The 22,829-nt window shown below is 49.1% G+C and overlaps 1 protein-coding gene across 1 annotated transcript in view; it reads right to left on the bottom strand.

The window, feature by feature from the left end:
• The window catches only part of LOC144162659 (cell adhesion molecule Dscam1-like), an 809,120-nt gene that overhangs the window by 174,815 nt on the left and 611,476 nt on the right, over positions 1-22,829 (bottom strand). Inside the window, exons 6-7 of the mRNA XM_077693289.1 lie at positions 14,226-14,495; positions 10,612-11,022 (exon numbers count right to left, since the gene is read on the bottom strand). Coding sequence (XP_077549415.1) covers positions 10,612-11,022; positions 14,226-14,495 — 681 coding nt within the window. The remainder of the gene's footprint in view (positions 1-10,611; positions 11,023-14,225; positions 14,496-22,829) is intronic.

Genomic DNA, 22,829 nt, shown 5'->3' with positions numbered 1-22,829 from the left:
AGAATGTAAATTTTTCGCAATAAAATGTCAAATACGGCTCAGAGCCTCATTTTTTTTAATTTTAAGCCTAAATATTACAAAAGGTACTCAAGTTAAAACCTTCAAATTATACTCAAGTGGCTCCTTACGTTTATAAACAAACACACCGAACATTATGGTTGTATAAAATACGGTTAAGATGCAACGGGCACGCATGCTGCAAGAAAGACACTGAAAATCTCAGACGCTAATATAAAAAAGACGCACCCTCGATTTTTCTGAGATTCTCTCCAGATGTCGGCCTTGACTTGCACTTGCGTCATCACCAAAAACATGTGAATCATTTTCTTCCTGAAGCACGTACACCGCGGGAGAGTAGCCCTATCCGCCAGGCTCTCCACGACGTGGAATGTATTGATGGCGACTTCCCTCATATTTGTATAAATTATGTATGTTTTGTATAAAAGGCAAATGATCCCTCCACGGTTACAATAACTGAGAATGGAACAGAAAAAAACCGCATTTTTAGTATCCACGTTGGCACCATAAAGAACAATGTGCGCCTAATGTAAAGTGCAATATCTGGGGAAATAACGGTGAAACTCTTAGGTTCGGCCCCATATAAAAAAACCGCTCTTTCAATTTTTGTGAAACTCTCCCAAGGTGTTGGCCGCTAAATTTACTTTCGTTAGAAAAAAATCCAGGGAAGCTTGCACTCACGCGCAAGGCTTGAATGGCGAAGCTGTTGTGGGTGGGAATTCGCGGACACATCGTTTCAGTATGTTTATTTGCAGAAGGTGGTGCTAGTACTCGTTGTCATATACGAAGAAAACGACGGCGTCTTCGATGTAATGGCATCTTGTAATGGCATCTTAAACCTCAATGGCTTCAAGAGAATGTGGTGGGCGCGGTGACCTTTCCCAAGCAGGGTGTGGGCGCATGCGCATGACGACACGAGGACAAACGAACGAGGGCCGCACGCTATGACGTGTCTTTCTCGTTCCGAGCAAGCGATGCCTTGATTACGGCGAACACTGGAGTTTTTTTTCTTTTTTTCTAAAGCCACTGCGCTAGCCGAGGACTCGGCGATCGCCGCAAAGCACGCGCTCACGAGCGCTCGGCATTTTCTCGCTCCTGAAAGTTTTTGCCAGTTTTTTTTTTTTTCGAGGCCGGGAACGCTCAGCGGTCACCTCGGGGCACAGGCTCACGGCGCTCGGCATTTCTTGGTATTTTTTCTTGCAACTGCGAAATTTCGGCTTGTAAAACAGCTTGCATTATATACATCCTGAGGTGTGTAAAGCATGAGAATGGAGCTTTGTCAGTCATGTTCCTCGCGGGCTGCTCAGACAGGAAGCAGTGATATAGTTACGCCCTTAAGATATGCATATACTTGGTTCCTTTTCGCAAAAAAGGTAAAAGATCACAGCTGAGGTGAAATTACACAGAATACAGTAGAAAAATGGCAGTTTCAAAGGAAACGTTTGACGCCATAAACAATCGGCACCCTATCGAAATTGTATACTACTGTGTAGCACCACCTATGGGAACTGTACGCACTTAATTTTTTTAGACAACGCAGTTGCTATGTTCTTGACCGTATTAATTGCAATTTTTGAGATCTTCCTCAGGTCGCAAAATGTAGCCTGGTGTTTAAGGATTATACGCCGCATGCATTATTTGCAAATGCAATCCAGAGTAATCTAAGAAGTGCTAGAGGGTCAAGGGCCGTGTTTATAAAGTTGACTGGCTCCCACGTGACAACCACAATCTCCCCTCCCCCCTCAACACCCGCCACCCCTGCCTTCTCTAGAAATACTTAGTCTTTCGAGCATGAGAGACTCGCCTTTTGCGCACCTGCCTCACCCCCCCCCCCCTTCCCCCCTAATAGCATTGATTTCATGGCGCTCTGAAACTGAATGCACAGTCTAAATCTCTGGCATCAATACTTGATGTCCTGGTATTTCCCGTAATTGAGTGCATCACTTAATTAAAACGAGAGGCCATGAGGCCATGGGCGTGAATAAGGATGAGGGGTAAAGTGGAAGGTAACAGTTCACAGAATGAGCACAGTTCCAGTCTTCGGTTTGCAACGCAAACCTTCTAGTTGGAACAGTACTCGCAGCAGCACATTCCTTGCTGTGGAATACATTTTACTCATCCAAGTTGCAGAGGGTGAGATATTAAACTCGGTTAGCCCAGTGCTGTAGTAAAGATAGCTTTGCATGTCCATGTGGATTTTTCCCAGAATCGACCTTGTCTTGAAGTACTTCGTAAAAAGAGTTTCCTCGTCATCAAGCACAACCAAGATGATGTTTTGTCCGACTTTTCGTTGAGAATTCCAACTCATCATTTGTGAAGTATTCCCGCTTCGCCCGATTTGCCGTCCTCAATCACATCACTGTGAGCGCCTCACAAATGTACGTGCGTGTGTGCGTGCGCGAGAGTAAGCAAGAGGAAAGTGGCGCTACGTGGAGGCAAGCACACAGTATTCCCGTCAAACTAAGCAGCAAAAATGTGTGAAACTTCTCATATTGTGAAATATTTGATTTCATAGAGCGAATACAGCGCATTTAGGACTGCAGTGTGCACGGATACAGGGATTAGTGATATGAATTATCTCGGTAAGGTAAAATAGCATATCAAAAGGAAGAGCGCCAGCTCTTTAGTAAATACAGAGGAAGCTCTAAAAAATAAACACGAAGAATATTGGTACCTTTTGTTGGTAACTGCGCGCTTTTCCAGAGTACGTTCCAGCTGGGCCGCCTCTGTAGGCAAGGAGCGCTGTATTTCCGCCTATTTTAAATATGATGCAAGGTGTTTTTATTTCTAACGAAAGTAAATTTAGCGGCCAACACCTTGGGAGAGTTTCACAAAAATTGAAAGAGCGGTTTTTTTATATGGGGCTGAACCGAAGAGTTTTACCGTTATTTCCCCAGATATTGCACTTTACATTAGGCGCACATTGTTCTTTATGGTGCCAACGTGGATACTAAAAATGCGTTTTTTTTCTCTTCCATTCTCAGTTATTGTATCCGTGTAGGGATCATTTGCCTTTTATACAAAACATACATAATTTATACAAATCTGAGGGAAGTCGCCATTAATACATTCCACGTCGTGGAGAGCCTGGCGGATAGGGCTACTCTCCCGCGGTGTACGTGCTTTAGGAAGGAAATGATTCAACATGTTTTTGGTGATAACGCAAGTGCATGTAAAGGCCGATCTGGTCAGACCCGCCGCGGTTGCTCAGTGGTTAAGGCGTTGTGCTCCTGAGCACAAGGTCGCGGGTTCGATTCCCGGCCGCGGCGGCCGCTTTTATGATGGAGGCGAAAAGCAAAAACGCCCATGTGTACGAGATTTCGGCGCACGTTAAAGATCCCCAGATGGTCAAAATTAATCCGGAGCCCTCCACTACGACGCGCCTCATCGCCTGCGTTGCGTCGGCGCGTTAAACCCTGCAATCAATCAAGTTCCAGAAAAATCGAAGAGCCTTTTTTATGTTAGCTTCTGGGATTTTCAGTTTTTTTCTTGCTACATGCGTGCCCGTTAAATCTTAACTGTATTTTATACAATCATGATGTTTGGTGTGTTTGTTTAGAAACGTAAGGAGCCACGTGAGTATAATTTGAAGGTTTGAAGTTCCTTTTGTAATCCCAAACTCAATGTTCGAAAAAAAAAAACTAGGCTCTGAGCCAAAGTTAACATTTTATTGCGAAAAAATTATATTCTTGTTGAAACCTTTTTTTAAAAGAAATGTACACCAGGCGTAAATTTAGCTTAAAGTTTACGAATTGCCCCTCATGAATATTTTCGTAGATTGACGTCGCTAAATTTGGCCGAGGCGCACGGGCAGATTGCGGCGGGCTTCCCCCTTGTCGTGTTCCAAAATTTTTTACCGTTAGAAACTTTTTTGCAAGGGAAAATATTGATGAATCTGGGCATTACAAATTCTTGGCATGATATAAAAAAGTTCAAGCAAATTGAAGAGGTCGACCAGCCACCCTTTGCTCTATCTTATCTGAAATCACAGCTTTCATATTTCCATCATGGTCGACTACACTGTTTAATTATGAAGCCTATTTTGTATTACGCATAAAACGCGTTTGTAGAACCCCACACGTCTTCAATTCCTCGGGCCGCATGCGTGGACGTTTCCACCGTATATGTTAAAATAATATCTATGATTTGGCGGTATAGCTGCGCAGTTTATATGCGAATTTGGGAGGCTGTAAAACATCTATGAGTTGGAATATTATTTTATCCCTGCTTTTGCCTCGCATGCACACACACACACACACACACACACACACACACACACACACACACACATATATATATATATATATATATATATATATATATATATATATATATATATATATATATATATATATATATATATATATATATATATATATATATATATATATATATATATATATATATATATATATATCAGGGTGTCGAACCGGAACCGAACCGAACCGGAAACCGGAACTGAACCGGTATTTTTGCCGGAACTGAACCCGAACCCGAACCGTTATTTTTTGAGCGCGCTGAACCCAAACCGGAACTGAACCGAAAAAAGAAATAGCGGTTACCGGTTCATGCCGAAACGGTTCGACCCTCCGCTGTTGACACTGCACAGTCAATGCAATTCAGGCCTTTTTTTCTTCCACGAACCATCAACTTCGTACCCGCTCGCGCACTTTCCCCTCCAGACAATTGAACACTATCACGCTCTATGTAACAACAAGAGAAATGAATGAGCACCAATGTAGCAATGGTCTGTTTCTGCTGGAAGCGCGAGCGTAGTGCAAGCTGACCAAACGAAATGTCATTCTCCGCAGCTTGCAGGGGATATAAAACGACTTTGCCCTTCCCTAGCTGCGACTTTAGTGGAGCAATCAGGCTGCAGGAGTGCTCCAGTGCGCAGCAGCGAAAGCCCATTCCCGATGTGTGCAAACTTTTTGCATTTCATAATTTGTTCCCCCCACCAGGCGGGTGCCCAGACAGCAGCACCTAACGCTCGCATAAATAAAGTTTATTCCTCCTCCTGCTCCTCATAATTTGTTTAAAAGGTCCGACACCTGCAAATTGTTAATACTTGACAGGTATGACCGCAGGAGCTGCTCAGTGGCTAAACCGCCTGCTGCTGACCACAAGTGGCTTCGATGTCCCTTACCCACGACCGTTTTTGAGGACAGTACAGTGGACAAGCTCCGTTTTTTACAGTACAAATAACAACAGATATGTCAGCGTAAACTGTTAAGGTGCGCAGTTAATCCCTTGGCAAGAAACTGCAGCCTTTGACCTTGTCTTGGAAGCAGAAACAGTAATAAAGCAGATGACACGTGCAGAAAGGCAGGCCGGTACCTCACACTGTCCCATTCGCACAGCGGTCATCTTTTCTGTTTGTTTGTTCTGCAGTTTTGTCTCTTTCAGATCTGCTTTTTTTTTTTCGGAGGTGCACTTGTACTGACTGCCCAATTCGCTACATTACTTCTACTGCTACTCGTTCCGGAGGGGAGTACTGATTTGATTTGATTGTGGGGTTTAACGCGCCGACGCAGCGCAGGCGATGAGGCGCGCCGTAGTGGAGGGCTTCGGATTAATTTTGACCACCTGGGGATCTTTAACGTGCGCAGAAATTTCGTACACACGGGCGTTTTTGCTTTTCGCCTCCATCAGAAAAGCGGCCGCCGAGGCCGGGAATCGAACCCGCGACCTCGCGCTCAGCAGCGCCTTATCCACTCAGCCACCGCGGCTGGTCGGAGGGGAGTACTGCTGTGGACGAATTGAAGAGCGTCTACCCAAAAAGGTTCATCTCATGCTCCGCGTGTCAAATTTCCCTTTCATTTTGTAACAGCATAATCTGTTATAATATTCCGCAATGTAGCACACGGAAAGATGGCCGGGGGTCAGGCGGTACGATGGCATACTGATTGTAATGCACACTATTAAGCGCTGATATTTGTACGCGCCAGTACGCAGACCTAAATTTAAGGCTTCAAGGTTAGCGTGATGGGCGATTCCATAGCGACGATTGCGAAAAATGAAAAGGCAGAAAATATATCCCACCGTCATATCTCTTGGCGGTTGCTATATGAATAGTGGCTAGGACAACATAAAGTCTGGACGAGAAAGTAGGTGGTAAATCGTCACCACTTCCTCTGTTTTTCTAATATCTCGTGAATGTTTAAAGTTTGCTTTGCTATTGCGCCTCTGCCCTTGGGGAACAGCAGCATTTTGAGTTTTTGTTTGTGTTTTGATTTTACTGTCGCTTTAAACTACTAAATATTTTTTTTCTAATTTCAGTGACAATTCAACTCATCGAACCGGTTCGCGAACCGGTTCAAGCTCCCGAACCGGTTCGCGAACCGGTTCGGTACGTGATTTTGTTGAACCGGAACTGAACCGGAACGAAATTATTTCACCCGAACCCGAACCGTAACCGAACCGGTATTTTTTTCGGTTCGACACTCTGATATATATATATATATATATATATATATATATATATATATATATATATATATATATATATATATATATATATATATATATATATATAATATATATATATATATATATATATATATTGTAAGCGCGAATCTGAAATGTCCCGTCATCAGGCCATAGCTGACTGTTATGACTGGCCAATACCCCCTTCACGTTTCGTCGTCGTCGCTGCATTCTGTGCGACCATCATCACCTCATCATTCTTCATTTTTCTCGAACGCGCCATCTTCGCCATCGTGATTGATCCTATGCTTGCCAGGGTACCGCTCACGGAATGAACGTCGTCCGCCAAGTCTCCTGGCATTGCCTCTCGATATATATATATATATATATATATATATATATATCATTTGAGCTTTTTAAACGCTCGAGAAATTCTTTTCAGGACAGTCAACTGTTCACTGTTGGCATTTCCTCCCCTGGGCTCAAGTACTTGGCAATTATGCAACGTACACCAGTGAAAAATCCCGTTTTGGCCATTCCCGAGTTCTCTCGTGTTTCACGAAGCCTCAGCACGCGATTTTGTGCATTTGACCTGGAATTCAAAACAAGGGGCAAAAGTTGAGCTCCAGGCGCCGAAGCTACACCTGGGCTATAAGGCGCACCGTGAGGCAGCGCTGCGGACTACTTTACACCACCTGGGGATCTTCGAAGTGCGCCGAAACACCGAGGGTTTCGACGCCGAAGACTGAAAAGCTGCGGCTACGGTTACCGGCGTGGAACCCGAAAACTCGTAATCAAGCGCGGCATCCCGCGCGACAGTGCACAAAGCGGGAGTTCGTCGCACCCTGAAACGCCAATCGGCAAATCATTGTCCAGCGCGGTTTCAGCGTTCCCGAAACGCGTAAGCTCCTCTGCTTGAGACCTTTTTCGCCTTACCGAGTCGACAAGGAGTCAGCGGAAGATCACAAGGCCTGAATGCGGAGCGTAAGAAAAGGGAAGTAAACAGAGAGAATTAAAGCAACGCCCTCTCGCTCCCTAATGTATGCAAATTCGCTGCACCTGCCGCTGCTCAGTCGCGGGGCGGGCAGGCCTCGGCCACAGAGGAGTGGGGAAACGCCGCGGGGCTCTCCATCAATATGTACAAACGCCCGCGAGGGAACACTGCACCAGCTGACACTTTAATGCATTTCAATCACGGCGGTGCGGCCAAGTCACCACGCCGAAGGGGGCCAGCCACAGAGGGGCGGTTCTCGCGGCCGCTAAACAAACCGGGAAAAGCCAAGAAGAGTACAGACAAAACAACACAAAACTCGAAACTGTGGCCCGAACCCCTCCAACTCTCGCAGGGAAGGCTGCGCGCACGAATAAGAAAAGAGGAGGGAACTGGATTTCATTAATAACGCAAACACGGCTCGGGCACAAAACCGAAGCGAAAATCGAAACAGGCGGCGGCGAAACGAAAACGTCATCTCCGTCTGCCGACAGTTCGCGGACTGTGGACGGCTGTGGCGCTGGTGGTGGCAAATCATACTTCAATTGCCCGTCCACCTTGGGGCGCTGAAAGAAGCTCATTTTCTCTGTCGCCGAGGCGGCCAAGTTCGCTCTCGATGCCGCCGTCCGATCCGCGCTCCGCAGAAATGAGACCGGCAGCGCAGGCAGCAACAACCTGCCGGACGCGAGTCACTCCGGCCGAGCCGCTGGAGGAAGCAACTAAATAAGGAAAAAGGCTACTCTTGACTTTTTGCTCCGACCGCTGCTCGAGCGCTCCCCGCCGGCAGCATCGATAGGAAATAGTAATGAAAACTTTAATTTGAAGACCTACGTGTTTTCTCTTTGGTTGTTGCTGTTGATTCTACTACTCTTCCGTTGTGTGCGGTGCTCGCCTAATGAGCAGTTTTCTCTTCTGGCTTCTTGGCGCGTCATTTGACGTTCCTCCTTTGCCCCGTGCATGCAGTGCGGGGAACAGAGCGGGCCCGAGCGGCACAAACACAGCGTGCGTCCTCTCCGCATCTACGAGATAGGGGCACCGACAGCGACTCAATCCCGCAGAACCGTGGATGCCGGCTGGGGATGGAGGCGAAAACAAATAAGAAAAGAAACGGTGCAAGTTCAAAATTCAATATGTCCCCTTCCCGCGGACAGCTGGTTTCAAAGCGTCTTAGAACGCTCCCGTAGCCCCGCACTTTGGCTGTGGATCAGGCTGCGTTCGCCTGTGCGTGTAGGACAGCCCCTCCTTCATATTGTACGTATACATGAAGGAGGCCCTGACGAAAAGCCCCTTGTAACAACGCGAACAGATCCTGCTCCTTTGTTCAATATTTTGGCTCCTATATATCCCATATACGTATATGCCTCGTAAATAAATAGTGTGTCATTACTTCCTTGCCAGGCCCATTGCGTTGTGGTGCCCATACTTGTTCATTGAAAAGAAGCACATACCATAGCAGGTAAAGTAATGATGAATAACTCTTTATAACGTTCTCGTATACGGAATAACGTTACTTCACCGACAGAGGGTAGGAAAATCTGCTCACATAAACTAAGGTGTTCGAAAGCAGTGCAGTTAATACGGAAATTATTAGAACTTCGATAGGCAGATTTGGTAGACCGAAAATGACGGTACCTTTCTTTCAGATTCGCTAAATAAGGACTTTTTTCATCTGAGTTCTACCGGCCCCTCTCTTTTCTACTCTTAAGAATGTTTCTTCTGATTACAAATGTCAAACACAACACGGACTAACCATGTACTCAATAACCCTCGAATTTCATATTCAAGCCGGTACTCGTTACTTATTACCCGGTTAAAGGTAACCAAAATACGTTCCTCATTCCTTTTCCAGGAAAGTAACTGAGCCAGTAATTCGTTACTGAAAAAAATTAACTAAACTCGAGTAACTCGTTACGTACGACCAGGGTCAAAACTTAAACTTCACAGGTAGTCCTGCCTACCGAGGGGGTTCAGGACAAGTCTTACCAAAACATTACTGCACAGAACGTTGGAATGCAAACACTAAAAAAATTCCCCCGCATTTCCCCGAGGGGGAGAATGTGAAAGTGCGAATGCACGGTTGTCGGCCCGCTTGCGGCGCTTGCGCTCGGCCCCCGCAGCCCACCGCCTCGCCGCCTTCTCTTCCATCTCTTCCATCGGGTTTGTAGTATCACGTGTACACCACGCAGTTATCAAGCCGCTATAACGCCGCTGAGTCGCCAACGCACGCCGCTGACGACGTAGTTTGAATGCGTTAAAGATATAAGGCGCGTCACTAACACTGATATCAGCGTCGCGTCCGTGGCTTGGTCGGTAGAGCGTCGCGCTGTGGCCGCAAAGTCCTCGGATCGAAACCTGGCGCCGGATGCTGTTTCTTTTTTAAATATGGAGGAGCACTGCGGACGCCGCCGCCGCCGCCGCCGCCGGCGGTGGATGGTTTGGGGTCGCTTATAAAGTGCATTCGCACTTAAAACGTAAAACATGTCGCCTGAACACAAGCAATGGCCAAGGGCACGCGAGCAGCAGTCATCTCATCGCATGGTGGGACGAACGGTCGTTCGCTTGCTGCCGTATCCGTCGATGCTGGTAGCGGCTGGGCGGGCTGGGCCTTGCTGGCTGGCGACTCCCCTGGCTGACGATCGCTTCGTTGACAACCGCACCGCTCACCCCCGCAGAGCGGTCCCACCGCTTCGAAATACATTCGAAATACATCCTTCGCTTCGAAATACATTCCCCATGGCGGGGCATAATGACGCCAAAGGATACACTCATTGGAAGGCTGGTACAAAGATGTGTGGCTCAAGGCAACGTGGTCGGATGAGAAAGCTTGTATGCAAAGCCCCGACATCCCACGGCCTGAACTGTTGCCAATGGTTCCACCTTCTCCGTCGCTTGGCTTAATGCAGGTATCGCTTCAGCATCCATTCAGCGTATAAGCGGGAGCGCTAATGCGCGTGCACGAATGGACCAAGGAGCTTCTTACGCGAGCACAGTAACGTTCTGGTTGTAGCACACTACAAATTCCCATTGCAAATAAAGTAGCTCAGAGCCTGTCCGTGGCCATTGGCAAGAAAGGCCCAATTGTGCTATAAATTAGGTAACTTGATTGCAAGTTTTTATTGGCTCATGCGGAGCCCGTATATGAAGTTAAGTACACAGGCGTCGGTCACAGTACTCGCCTCTCTCGACGTGCACGGCGTCGATGGGGTGTCCGACGACGGGGCAGGTGAGCGTCAGGGGCCGGCCGGCCACCACAGTCAGGTTGCGGGCGGCGCGGATGAAGGGCGGCCCCGTGACGCTGAGGCGCGCCGTGTGCCGCGCGGCGCCCACCTCGTTGCGCGCCACGCACGTGTAGTCGCCGCCGTCGGTGACGGCCAGCGCACTCACGTTCACGTAGCTCACCACGAAGGCGCCGTCGGGCTGCACGAAGTCGCCGCGCTGCACGTCGCGCCGCTCGGCCAGCGGCTCGCCGTCCACGAGCCACGACACTTGCGGCAGCGGCGACCCGGTGGCCGTGCAGCGCAGGGACACGCCCTGGCCCGGCTCGTGCACCTGGGCCGTGAACACGTCCGGCAGCGCGGGGGCCACCTCTGCGAGGGAGGTCGCGCACGCTCATGTTTTTTTTTTTTTCGCTGCATCGAAACTTTGACCATGTCTACGCCTCATTGATGTTTACAACGAAACCTAGCGACCTCATATTCGAAGTTGGGGATCTCAAAATAACGGGGTCGAGCTTAACCTTGCCGTATGAGGTTCAGGTAAGACCTACTTCCAGTGGCGAAACTAACTGCAGTCATTGGAGGTGCTGTTGCAATGGCTCGCAGTGTCGTTGTTGCAATGTTATGTTCCTTCTATTGCTTTCTTGGTATGCTGCTTATACCGACGACGCCGCAGCGCTTTTTCCGTAGGAGGCGAAAACCGAAAACGCCCGTACGACCAAATTTTGGCGCATGTTAGAGATGGGTGGCCTACCGGCTAAAATACACTTTTGTGACGTAGCCCTGTTGGTCTATAGCGACTACTGACTTTTGAGGTGGTCACTTAAACGTGCCATGACATGCGATGCCATTCACTGAGGCGTTCTGATCGAGAAGCTATACTCGGGTACAAGGTAATAGCGGCAATAGCTCTTGTAGTGTATCGCTCCGCCGAAGCGACGGACCCGGATGTCAACGCGCGCGCGCGTTTTGAAACGAGGTTGCACTGAATGCGTAACATCGCCTTCTTTTTCACATCCAGATTTTTTTGCAGTCGATGCAGGAATTTAAAAGAAGATTAAGTGCGAGAAATCACGGAAACGACTCGTGCCACGCTCAAAATACTCGCAGTAAGGCACTTTTTGCGCCGCGCGGAGTAACAGCCGGCTGCGGTGATGAGGCGCAGGGGCAACTTCCGAGTATTTCGGGCCTAATAAGCTTTAGTGCCTGCCATAAGCAGCGCTAGTATTAAACCAAGAGTGTAAAACATGGTTATATTAGTCCTTTTTGGTAAGATGACATGTCATCACCCCGCTTCAAAGGGGAAACCAATAGGAATCATCATCATCATCATCGGGGGCAATGGATCAACGAAGGTGGGCAGCTAAGATTTTTAGGTACCTATACTTGAAAAGCGTGGACACGCAGTGGTTAAGAAAGACTAGAAGGCTAACGATTAAATACGGAAAGAACAGTGGGGAATCCAAAACAGCCAAGGTAACCAAAAAAGAGGCAAGGCAGATTGAAACGAATAAATGGAGGGAAAAAATGGAAGCTAAAACGTCGTTAGAGATGTACAGGGCTGAGAAGATGAACATCAGAAAGGAAAATTTCTACGATAATTCCCAGGGCAGTGCTTTGCTTTTTGAGGCTAGAGCAGGTTGCCTGCGAACTAAAAGTTTTGTGGGGAAGTATTCACAAAATGATGGGGTATGCGTGGTCTGCGGAAAAGAAACAGAAACTATGCGGCACATAGTGTTAGAATGTGAGGGTATCCATCCAAATCTACATGAAGGGAATATTGGGCTTTCAGAAGCCCTAGGATTTAAGGGTATCACAGAGGAAGTTAACTTCGAGGCTGTCGAGGGGACGAAAAGACGATTAGAATGCTGGTGGATGAAAAGCAGAGAGGGGAATATTGCCCAGGACAGTTACCACCTGTAACAGGGAAAAGAAAGTATTTCGGGCCTAATGAGCTTTAGTGCCTGCCCTAAGCAGCGCTAGTATTATACCAAGAGTGTAAAACATGGTTATATTAGTCCTTTTTAGGTAAGATGACATGTCATCACCCCGCTTCAAAGGGGAAACCAATAGGAATCATCATCATCAATCATCATCGTTGTCGTTCTTAAGTTGTCCTCGAGTATAGCTTTTTTTTTTTCTTCAAGGGTGGCTGACACCTCTGGACTTACTCAAACGTTCTGCTGCGCCCTTCGGTGCAAAAATATTTGGAAAGTAATAAAGTGAATAAAGAGAAATCACCAGAACAACTCTGCGCACTTTACCAGAGGAGAACAAACCGCAGTAGGCCAAAGGTGCGCTGATCACCCAAGCAAGCTGGCATAAATTTCTAAGACACTTTAACGAACCGCACTTCACAATTCGTAGACAAAGCTGGTCCAAAAACACATTCTCAGCAGTACAACCAGAACAATCAACAACAGAATATGCGGTGGGAGTGGCTGCCTAAGCCGATTACACCGATTATGCAACAACGCCCGTCTGCCCAGTAGCCCTTCATCAACACGTTGACAAGCAGTTCCCTGGCATTATGAGGCTTTCAGTACTGCGGAACAAGTAACAGCTTCTATCTGCTTGCCTGTCTGTCACGTCCAAAACAGAATGATTTGCAGTCGGCGAAGACAGGTGGGGCCGTCATTCCATGGCGGTCGTAATGGCGGCCAAGGTATCCGTTAGCGGAAATGGCCTTAATTTCGATTTCTAAATAACCATGACAATTTCGTAGTTGATTTCGGTGTTAAACAAATATATTGCCTCCAATTCGACATTGGTGTGCCTCCCTTTAGGGGAGGGGGGAGGGAAGGCGTGTCGTTCTACACAGCCGACACGTGAGGAGCGCGATGCTCGCGGGGCTGCAGTATGCTTGTGAGGAGCGGAATTACTCCAGTCAGGCCGTATTCTCAATCTGTCCTCCACTGCATGTGTTTCCTCGGCTGCGTGGAGGAAACCGCAATGTTTTTACATGCGAAAATCGATTTCAGAGATATCCCCGACTGGAGGCTCGAGTGGAGGAGGGATTCAGAATACAGGGGATTATCACGGGACAGGTCACCATCCCACTCCCGGGCCCGCTTGCTACGTACAGGAGAGCGGGTCACACTGAAGTTAGGGAGCAACAAATGGTAATGATGATGACACACATTCGCACGTACACACGGACAGCCTTGTGCGTGGAGCCAGGCAGCAGGCCCAGCGATTGTGCAGTTTCGTGAAACGATCGGGGTGAGTTCAGGTGTTCGTTTATGGAGATTGGTTGAGCTTTGTAGGGGTTTGGGATTAAAGTTTCCGGGTTTTCTTTTCTAAGTTTCCTCTTGCTTAAGCTGCTTGAACTGCTTTCGTTCCACGAAACTCTCCACTATTTGTGGGGCCGTTTTCCTAAACGTTTTTCCGAGTCTGATTAGCTTGCCCCCTCTTGAGCGAACTCACCTAATTCAATCAATTTCCCCCTCTACCTTCACTGCAGCGTCATGTGGTTTTTCGAGGCCCACTTAGCCCTCCCCCCGCCCCCTTCACCCTCTGTCGTTTTGCCCGACGACGGTGGACGAAAGCGATGGTTTGGCGATGTAGAAGCCTACCTTCGATGAGCAGGAGCGCGTGTCCCTGCGCCGAGTCGGCGTCGTTGGCGACGAAGCACTGGTACATGCCGGCGTCGGCGCGCCGGAATCCGCTCACGTGCAGCACCAGGCGGCCCAACTGGCGCACGCGGTGGTCGGTGAGCAGCGGCCGCTGGTCCTTGAGCCACTGCACCGAGTGCACGGGCCCGCCGGCGTACGTGCAGTTCACCGTGACGTCGTCCCCGCTGCGCACCGTCAGCCGCTTCGGCATGATCTCGGCACGCAGGGGCGCTGCACAAGACACGAACGCCTCCTCAACACCTTCGCCAGCTCAGTGCTATATACAGCTAAGCTACTATTCTGCAACAAGTGCTACTATGCTCAGCTCTTAGCGTTATTTTACAGCAAAGCTATTAGCCTCTCGCTGGTCGGAAAATTTCGTGCCGTAAACAAAAAACCCAGGCAGGACCCAGCAGTTATCGCCCAAGACGCCGAGCCCATGCGCCAGGCAAATCAGGCGTCCAGCGTAGGGTTCAGTATTCGTGTAAATAAAAAAAATTACACCATCTTCCCACGTGGGAACCCTGAGGGGATGCAAAGCCGTGGAGTAGTAGCGTGTTAATTGGTTGTTAGAGTAAAGACACGTGTAATAGCGTATTAAATGTCTTCTTTATTTATCGAGTAGTGGGGAACGTTTTGCGGCTTCTCGTTCTCGAAGCGAGGAATCCGCTTGTAATGATTGCAGCGCCGATGAACCCCGTCTTGACGATGACCCCCCTCCCTTCTCGTGGCCTTGTTGGGTCTCCCCATCCGCTGGCGGAATGTTGGGGCGGCCTCCGCCGACGCCATCCAGTCGCAACCCTTTGTATGGGCCTCGCCGGCGGCTTTTACGCGGCGTCGGGGGAGGCTTTCCTTTCATCCTGACCTTCGGGGACGGCCAGGGGGGGAGCGGAGGTCAAAATTCTTATTGGCATGAGCGCTGCTGTGGGGGAGGCGGCATTGCTCGCGCCCTGCTCGCGCATGCTTCGACGAGTTTGTTCGGAGCTGCGGCCCAGAGCGGTCGCACCAAGACTTGCTCCCGTGGCGGTTTCTGGGCGCCAGAGCCCCACGAATTTCTCGCCAACCGTGCGGCGGTTCGGCACCTTTTTTGGCCTCCGGGCCCCCATCAGGGATCGCGCCGCGATACCCCCTATTGTGCGCTGCGGCGCCTTTTATTTGTAATTCAGTTCGTTTTGTCTTATGTTTGCTTCATCGTCTGTAAATAAGTGTAAATAGACTTTTTCTTCATCATCTACCTCCTGCGTCAGCGTCATCGGCTACTTTCACCCATCCACGGCGACACCAACCACCTTCTCCTACGAACCTAACTTTACTCCGCTGCTCGACGCTGCCGTTTACGTTCGGCGTCGCGAGCTCTCCTCTGTGCAGCCTTGTCTGCGGAGGTGCTCGCGGTTCTGACAGTGTGCTGGCTGGCGCTAGTTAAAGGTGTGCCAGCCAGTTCGCTGACGGAATCGTTGGCGTCCATTTCCAGTCATCGGACGGCGCAGTACCGAAGAAGCAACTGAGCGGAGCGCGGACGGGGTTTATTTGCAGAGCAGAGGGAGTGGAGAGGAGGAGCAGCGCGCATGCGCGTGATTAGACAGCTGGTGGGGAGAGGGGAGAGGAGGAGCAGCGCGCGTAGCGCACAGGTGGTGTGGAGTGAAGGAGGGGAGAGAGAACGGCGTTATCACAGCTGTTGTGGAGAGGAGGAGAGGTGCGGACGCCGGACGACGGAGGGTCGACTAAGAGATGCTTTGCATCTAAAAACAAACACAAAACAAGCATCGAAACCGCATGGCGAATGATAGGGCGCCGGCAAGCAATGGGACCTCCTCCGTCCACGCCCCCCCCCCCCCCCCCCCATGTGTTTTGGTAATGATTAGGTTTGCAGCTGCTATCGAAAGAGGAGGGAGGTTGACGTCATTCGAGGGCTAGCGCGGGCGTCAGGCTAGGCAGGACCTAGCAGTTCTCACCCAAGACGCTAAGCGCATGCGTCAGGACCCAGCATTTGCCGCCAGAGAAGCAGAGTGCGAGCGAGAAGCCCCCCGAGAAAACGAGGAACATTTCATACAGTACCCCACCAGCATGTGTGGTGGTTTACAACAGCTGCGCTGGACACCTGCTTCCGCAGGGCGGGATGGCGTACAGTTTTTTTTAACGTAAAGGTTCAGGTTAAGCTTCGTGGCTCAAATAACGGTAACGGAGTTTCAAGCGGAATGCAAGAGTAAAAATAAATGTCCTGTGAGTTTTTCTTGCACAGTTTGTGTTTCTTCACGGCGCCAGAAACTTTCAAAACAGTTGCGGACCGGAACGGCCGGAAAGTGGGTAAACGTTCCGAACTGCAAAGGGTTAAACCACTTTTGCACTTCATATTTCGTTGTTTTTGTTTTTCCTTCTTTCAAATTTATTATGTTTTACGTTTCGGGCCAACGAAAAGGTTCACGCTTGACCGCGAAAAAGGGCTCAGGGAATTCACTAAAGAAGAGACCATTGCTGAGTGTCTGACTTCACTTCAAGCGAATTTTAACTGGTTTAATTTTCTCAACCGTCAATTATTGTGACGGAAATTTTACAGGTCTTGCAAGGCTACTGAAAGTTGACTGCAATAAGTTTAGGCTCCCACAAAATTTGTATTTATTTAGGATACTAGGTTTGGGATATTACGCTGCAAAGGTGTAACATGGAAGGGGCCCTAGAAGGAATGCCTGGCAAACTACTAGGCGCACTGTTCCGTATTTGTTGCAGTGTCAGTTCCGGTTGGAAAAATGAGGTGTGCCCCACTCCTACTAGCCACCACAACAGCGCTGATATTTGTGCCAGGACGAGAGCTGCTTATTCCCCTTCTTTGTAATAATGCCAAGAACGCTGCAACATCTTCAGGACACTTCCAACCGGATCAGATGCGAGGAGAAAGGAACACAGCCGTCCATCTTCCAAAGATCGCTAGGTCATAGTTTTTTTGTGTGCTGCATTTGCTCTACCCAGGTTAACTTTCCTGCCTTCCTTCTACACCCTTCCTTCCTTCCTTTGCTTGGAGCACATTTCGCGCTCACGACTGCTTCTACTGCTTCCACTCAAGTAAACGCATCCTAAATTCGTGAGACAAAACTCGGAAATAAGCAGAAATAAGCGACGCATACACATGTCCTCGTCCTCCTCGCAATGGCGTGGTATCAGCGGCGATAAACATCTCGATGAACTCATCCAGGCGTTCCACACTCCCATAGGCGACGTGCGCTCGAGTTTCATTTTTCGCAAATCAACAATGCACCTTCCGACCCCCTCGCACCACGTGCGCTGCATTCGGGGCGGAAACTAATGGCGCTCGCCGGTGAAATATGCGCTGCAGCGGAGCGCGCGCATCCCGCAGCTTTTGTGCAGTCTGCCCCCCGCGGCCCCCGCCGGCAGTGCTCCACGCGAATGTGCACGGAGCGGCGACTGGGCACGGGTTACTCTCGCCACGAAGAGAAGCGACACTGCGGACAGACCGGGGGCTTTCCTTGGCGGGGGAAATAAGGAGTGAAAGCGAGAGACAAAAGATTGGCAGGTCCGCGTTTGGGAAGGGACTGTCGTCATGGCGATTCGCTCGACTCTCCGCCGTTTTCCAATACGAGCTCAGAGCACGCCGGCGGCGTGCACAGGCGGAGGTGTGCTCGCAGAGATATATCGCTCCGTTCAACTTCCGCGTTAATTCAATTGTGCGGCGCCCTTCCCCTCGTTCCTTTTGCTGCCCCAACTCCTGCTTTCATTTCTTTCCCTCGAAAAAGGCGAGTGAATTTGTGTGCGAACGCGAACAAAGGATGGCTTTTATTACCTGGGAAAAATAAATTTAACGGTTTGAAGACACCTTCTTCGCTTCGAGTTTGTGCAACGGCAAGAGGTGTGGACGCAGATAGCTCGCTGCAAGTCCTTCACTGGGAGTAGATCGCTTCGACAGCTCGCACGGTACGCTCGGTTGCAGTCTGAAGACTCGAAATAGTAAACTGATCTCCCTCGGTTCAGAGTAAGTTAATGAATACGCTCAGCTGTGCTTTTAAGCGAAAGCAGACTGTCGCGAGCGCATCTTCTTGCTTCATGAATTCACTGAAGAAGGTATGCCGTTGAACTCATTCTTGATTTGCTTGTGGTTAGCTCTGCGACACGCTTCTTAAAAAGCCTTCCAGAGAACTTCGGACGAAGGAGGTAGCAGGAAACAGGGTCTCGACACGTTTCGCTGCAAGCGGTAAGAAAGGGAAGGCCACTAGTTGGCATTGCAAATGTCTTTCGTCGACAAAGCTCAGAAGGCTGACTGGTGACCACTGCTCGGAACAATGCCTGATCCGAAGATACAAAATGAGCCTGTTGCGAGCTTGCTGTAATACAAGTATCAAATGATCTGCGCGTTTATGAGTAACGTCGTTTTAAATATTGTTTGCTCCATGACTACGCACGGGAGAGATTTTTAGCTTGAGTCCGAGGCACAAACAGCCTTTAATGGTCGGAGACAAGCCGCTCATCTCTGCCGTAGATAACGTTGAAAGGGGGCTCTTCAAATGAGCCGGGATATTGTCTTCCCCATCGGAACCCATTGTCCCGCAAATATTCAGATTCTATAGTTTGCTCCCTCGGCGCCTTCCCTTCAGAAATGCAGCTTTGTAAGTGCAGCGTCACCCTAGATGGTAAAAACGAAGTAGAAGTATTTGCACGCTCACTGTTTCAGCGCGCTGGCAAGTTGACTAGTGTCAACAAGCCCGAAACTTCGTGCGAAGACTTGCCCGTGCGCCGCTCGGCGGGCCTGCCTGGAACGTGAACTCCCTGGAAGGCGGTATTAGCGTGCGCAACAGCGAGCGCGCGGTAGCCGGGATAGAGCAAACATTTCGAACGTATCCATTAAGAGCAGGATCCAGCGAGTTACTAGGTGCGCACTTCCACATCCCCCCCTCCTGCGCTTTCATCCCTTCATTCCGGTATCACCTCCACGGCAGCCGCGCATAGATGGCGTTTCACAATGTCGTTACCTAGGCGAGTCTGGCGTGACTTTGCCCAGAATGGTCAAAGATCTAAAGCAATCATCGGTCTACGAAGTTCGATGCAGCCAAGGGCTGGGGGTGCGGGGGAAGTGACACCACGGAGCGATGATATTATGAAGCTGCGTATCTGAGTGGTGACGGTCATACTCTATGCATCCTTTTATCTACCCTAGTCGGTGTACTCTCGGGCTGCTTTCTTGACTCAGTTACCGAGGCCTCAATACTTGTCGGCCATCGAAAAGTTGGGGCCTCGGGTCCAGAACGAGTTCTATGCAGGTTGGAGACAACGAGCTTCGGCCAGCAGTCAGTTCATCGTACTGCGTGCTGACTTCGACACGCTGAACCACAGGCTAGACGCAGCATGAAGCGAGGAGGCAAGGAAGAAGAGTTCATGGTTAAATGTGGGTGGAAAATGTATGACAAATTACCAGGCAACTAGACGGCGTCGTTTCGTAATTATTCACACATCTACCCTTCTCCACCATGTTCTGGAACAACACTTTGAGGTGTCACTGACTCACGGGCGATCCGTGTAGATATATGCGTCTCGGCTTATGCTCTCTGATGTTGCGATGCGTTGGTCGTGCAATTTAGCCTGGCTACTTCGCCGTTCGGTGTAGTCAGTGACAACATGCTTCGGAATAGGCTCTACGTTCCCATGTGGTGTCGTCCAAAGGGGCTCGGACTCAGGAACAAGTGCAGCTTGCGCGCGTATGCGGCTGAGAATATCAGTGAAAGGGGGTTAGGCCGGGCTCAGTCAGTGCTTTGACGAAGCTCGCCGAGCGAGACATGTGCTGGTGTGGCATTCTGTAGCCTTAACACTGTTTGAATACCTTGTGCGGCTAAAAAATTATTTGTTTTGCGCTTTTGTGAGTTGAGGGAATGACGACGCATAAAGTGACGCATAAAGTCTCCTTTTCAAGTGTCTTAAGTGTTGCCTCATAATTTCGCCAGTTTCGCCCAGGTGTCTTGGCGATGATGGTAGTAATCGCGTCGGGGCGGTCGGTAATTGGACTGACCACCGTTTTGTCGTAGTTTTCGGCGTCTACAGGGAGATTGAGGAGGAGGTGGACTCGCTTTAAGGGAGTAAGTTGCCAGCCAGAAGCGGGGCTTGTGTGTAAAGGGTCAAACACACGAGCGGAAAATTTTGCACGCGTCCCCGCACGCGTCTCCGCCCCGAGAACCGGCTTGGCTGCAGGATGACCCGCCGCGTCGGCCGCTTCCGCGCGCATCCACCCTACCAGATGTGTGTGTGTGCGTGTGTGCGTGTGTGTGTGTGTGTGTGTGTGTGTGTGTGTGTGTGTGTGTGTGTGCGCGCGCGCGTGTGCGTGCGTGTGCGTGCGCGTGCGCGCGTCCGCGCGTGCGTGCGTGCGTGTGTGTGTGTGTGTGTGTATGTGTGCATGTATGTATGTATGTATGTATGTATGTATGTAGCAGTGCGTCGAACCGAAGAAAATACCGGTTCGGTTACGATTCTCGTTCAAGCGAAATCACTTCGTTCCGGTTCAGTTCCGGTTCGACAAAATCACGTACCGACCCGGTTAGCGAACCGGTTCGGGAGCTTTAACCAGTTCGGGAACCGGTTATATGAGTTGAATTATCACTGAAATGGAAAAAAAAAACATTTAGTAGTTTAAAACGAGTCAAATCAAAATACAAACAAAAATTCAAAGTGCTGCTGTTCCCCAAGGGCAGTGGGGCGATTGCAAAGCAAACTTTAAACAATTAGGAGATATTAAAAAAAGAGATGAAGTGGCGACGATTTACCACCTGCTTTCTCGCCCAGACTTTACGTTGTCCTAGCGACTATTCATAAAGCCACCGCCAAGAGATGATGGTGGGATATATTTTCTGCCCTTTCCTTTTTTGTTAAAATCGCAATGGTCGCTATGGAATCGCCCATCTCGCTAACCTTGAAGCCTTAAATTTAGGCCCGCGTACTTGCGCGTTCAAATACCGGCGCTTAATACCAATGGCGCACATTTTTTTATATTTGTAACAAAACAGAAAAAATCCTACAACACGCACATGCATAAATACTACAAATGAATTAGATTATTTGGTCACTCTGAATAATTTGTTAGCTGTCACCTTATCGAATGTGTTAGGTTAGCCACACTTTTGTTAAAAGTAAGCTTTAGTTAACGCTCAGTCACTGCATTATTGCTCTGACCACTGAAATTCCTTTTGCGATAGCTATACCAGATGTGTGCATTACGATCAGTATGTCATCGTACCGCCTGACCCCCGGCCATCGTTCCGCGTGCTACATTGCGGAATCTTATAACACATTATGCTGTTACAAAATGAAAAGGAAATTTGACGCGCGGAGCATGAGATGGGACTTTTTTGGGTAGACGCTCTTCAATTCGTCCACAGCAGTATTCCCCTCCGGAACGAGTAGCAGTAGAAGTGATGTAGCGAGTTGGGAAGTCAGTACAAGTGCACCTTCGAAAAAAAGCAGATCTGAAAGAGACAAAACTACAGAACAAGCAGAAAAGATGATCGCTGGGTGAATGGGACAGTGTGAAGTGGCAGCCTGCCTTTCTGCATGTGTCATCTGATTTCTTACTGTTTCTGCTTCCAAGACACGGTCGAGGGTTGCAGTTTCTTGCCAAAGGATTATGTGCGCACCTTAACAGTGTTCCCTGACATGTCTTTTGTTATTTTTATCTGTAAAAAACGGAACTTGTCCACTGTCTTTCAAAAACTGACCACGAAACTTTTGTCGATTGTTGGGTTTAACGCGCCGACGCAACGCAGGCGATGAGGTGCACCGTAGTGGACGGCTCCGGATTAATTTTGACCACCTGGGGATCTTTAACGTGCCCCGATATCTCGTACGAACGGGCGTCTTTGCTTTTCGGCTCCATCAGAAAAGCGGCCGCCGCGGCCGGGTATCGAACCCGCGACCTCGTGCTCAGTAGCCCAACGGCTTAGCCACTGAGCCACCGCGGCGGGTGAGCACGGAACTCACTTCCTTCGCATTGATGACACGTGTGGTTGTGAAAGGCAGTGCAAAGAAAAGTATAGAGCAATATATAAATTTTGGTGCTTTTTTTACTTATTCGGTTTTACTGACTTTTTGCGTAATATTTTAAAACAACATGATTCGCGTTTTCTTTTTTTGTTGTTTTCCGTGTAAACACATTTAAAAAGAAACAGTCGCATTTGATGCCCCGTGCTATATCTCTGCTCCGAGGCGCAGCTTATGTTGCAGGCCGGCAGACTTATTTTAACCAGCTCGTGACATTAAACGTGGATCAAAATCTCGATACACGGACGTTCTCGATTTCCATCTACTTCAGGAAAAGGGTCGCGGGGAAGGGATTGAGGACACTTGTGGTCAGCAGCAAGCGGATTAGCCACTGAGCAGCTCCTGCGGTCACACTTGTCAAGTATTAACAATTTGCAGGTGTCGGACTTTTTAAAGAAATTATGAAATGCAAAAAGTTTGCACACATCGGGTGTGGGCTTTCGCTGTTGCGCAGTCGAGCACTCCTGCAGCCTGATTGCTCCAATAAAGTCGCAGCTAGGCAAGGGCAAAGCCGTTTTATATCCCCTGCAAGCTGCCGAG

Source organism: Haemaphysalis longicornis, unplaced genomic scaffold, assembly GCF_048455015.1.
Source record: "Haemaphysalis longicornis isolate Haplotype H1 unplaced genomic scaffold, Haemaphysalis longicornis Haplotype H1 scaffold_1, whole genome shotgun sequence".
In the NCBI taxonomy this organism is placed as follows: domain Eukaryota; kingdom Metazoa; phylum Arthropoda; class Arachnida; order Ixodida; family Ixodidae; genus Haemaphysalis; species Haemaphysalis longicornis.
This window is presented reverse-complemented; position numbering and strand designations above follow the sequence as displayed.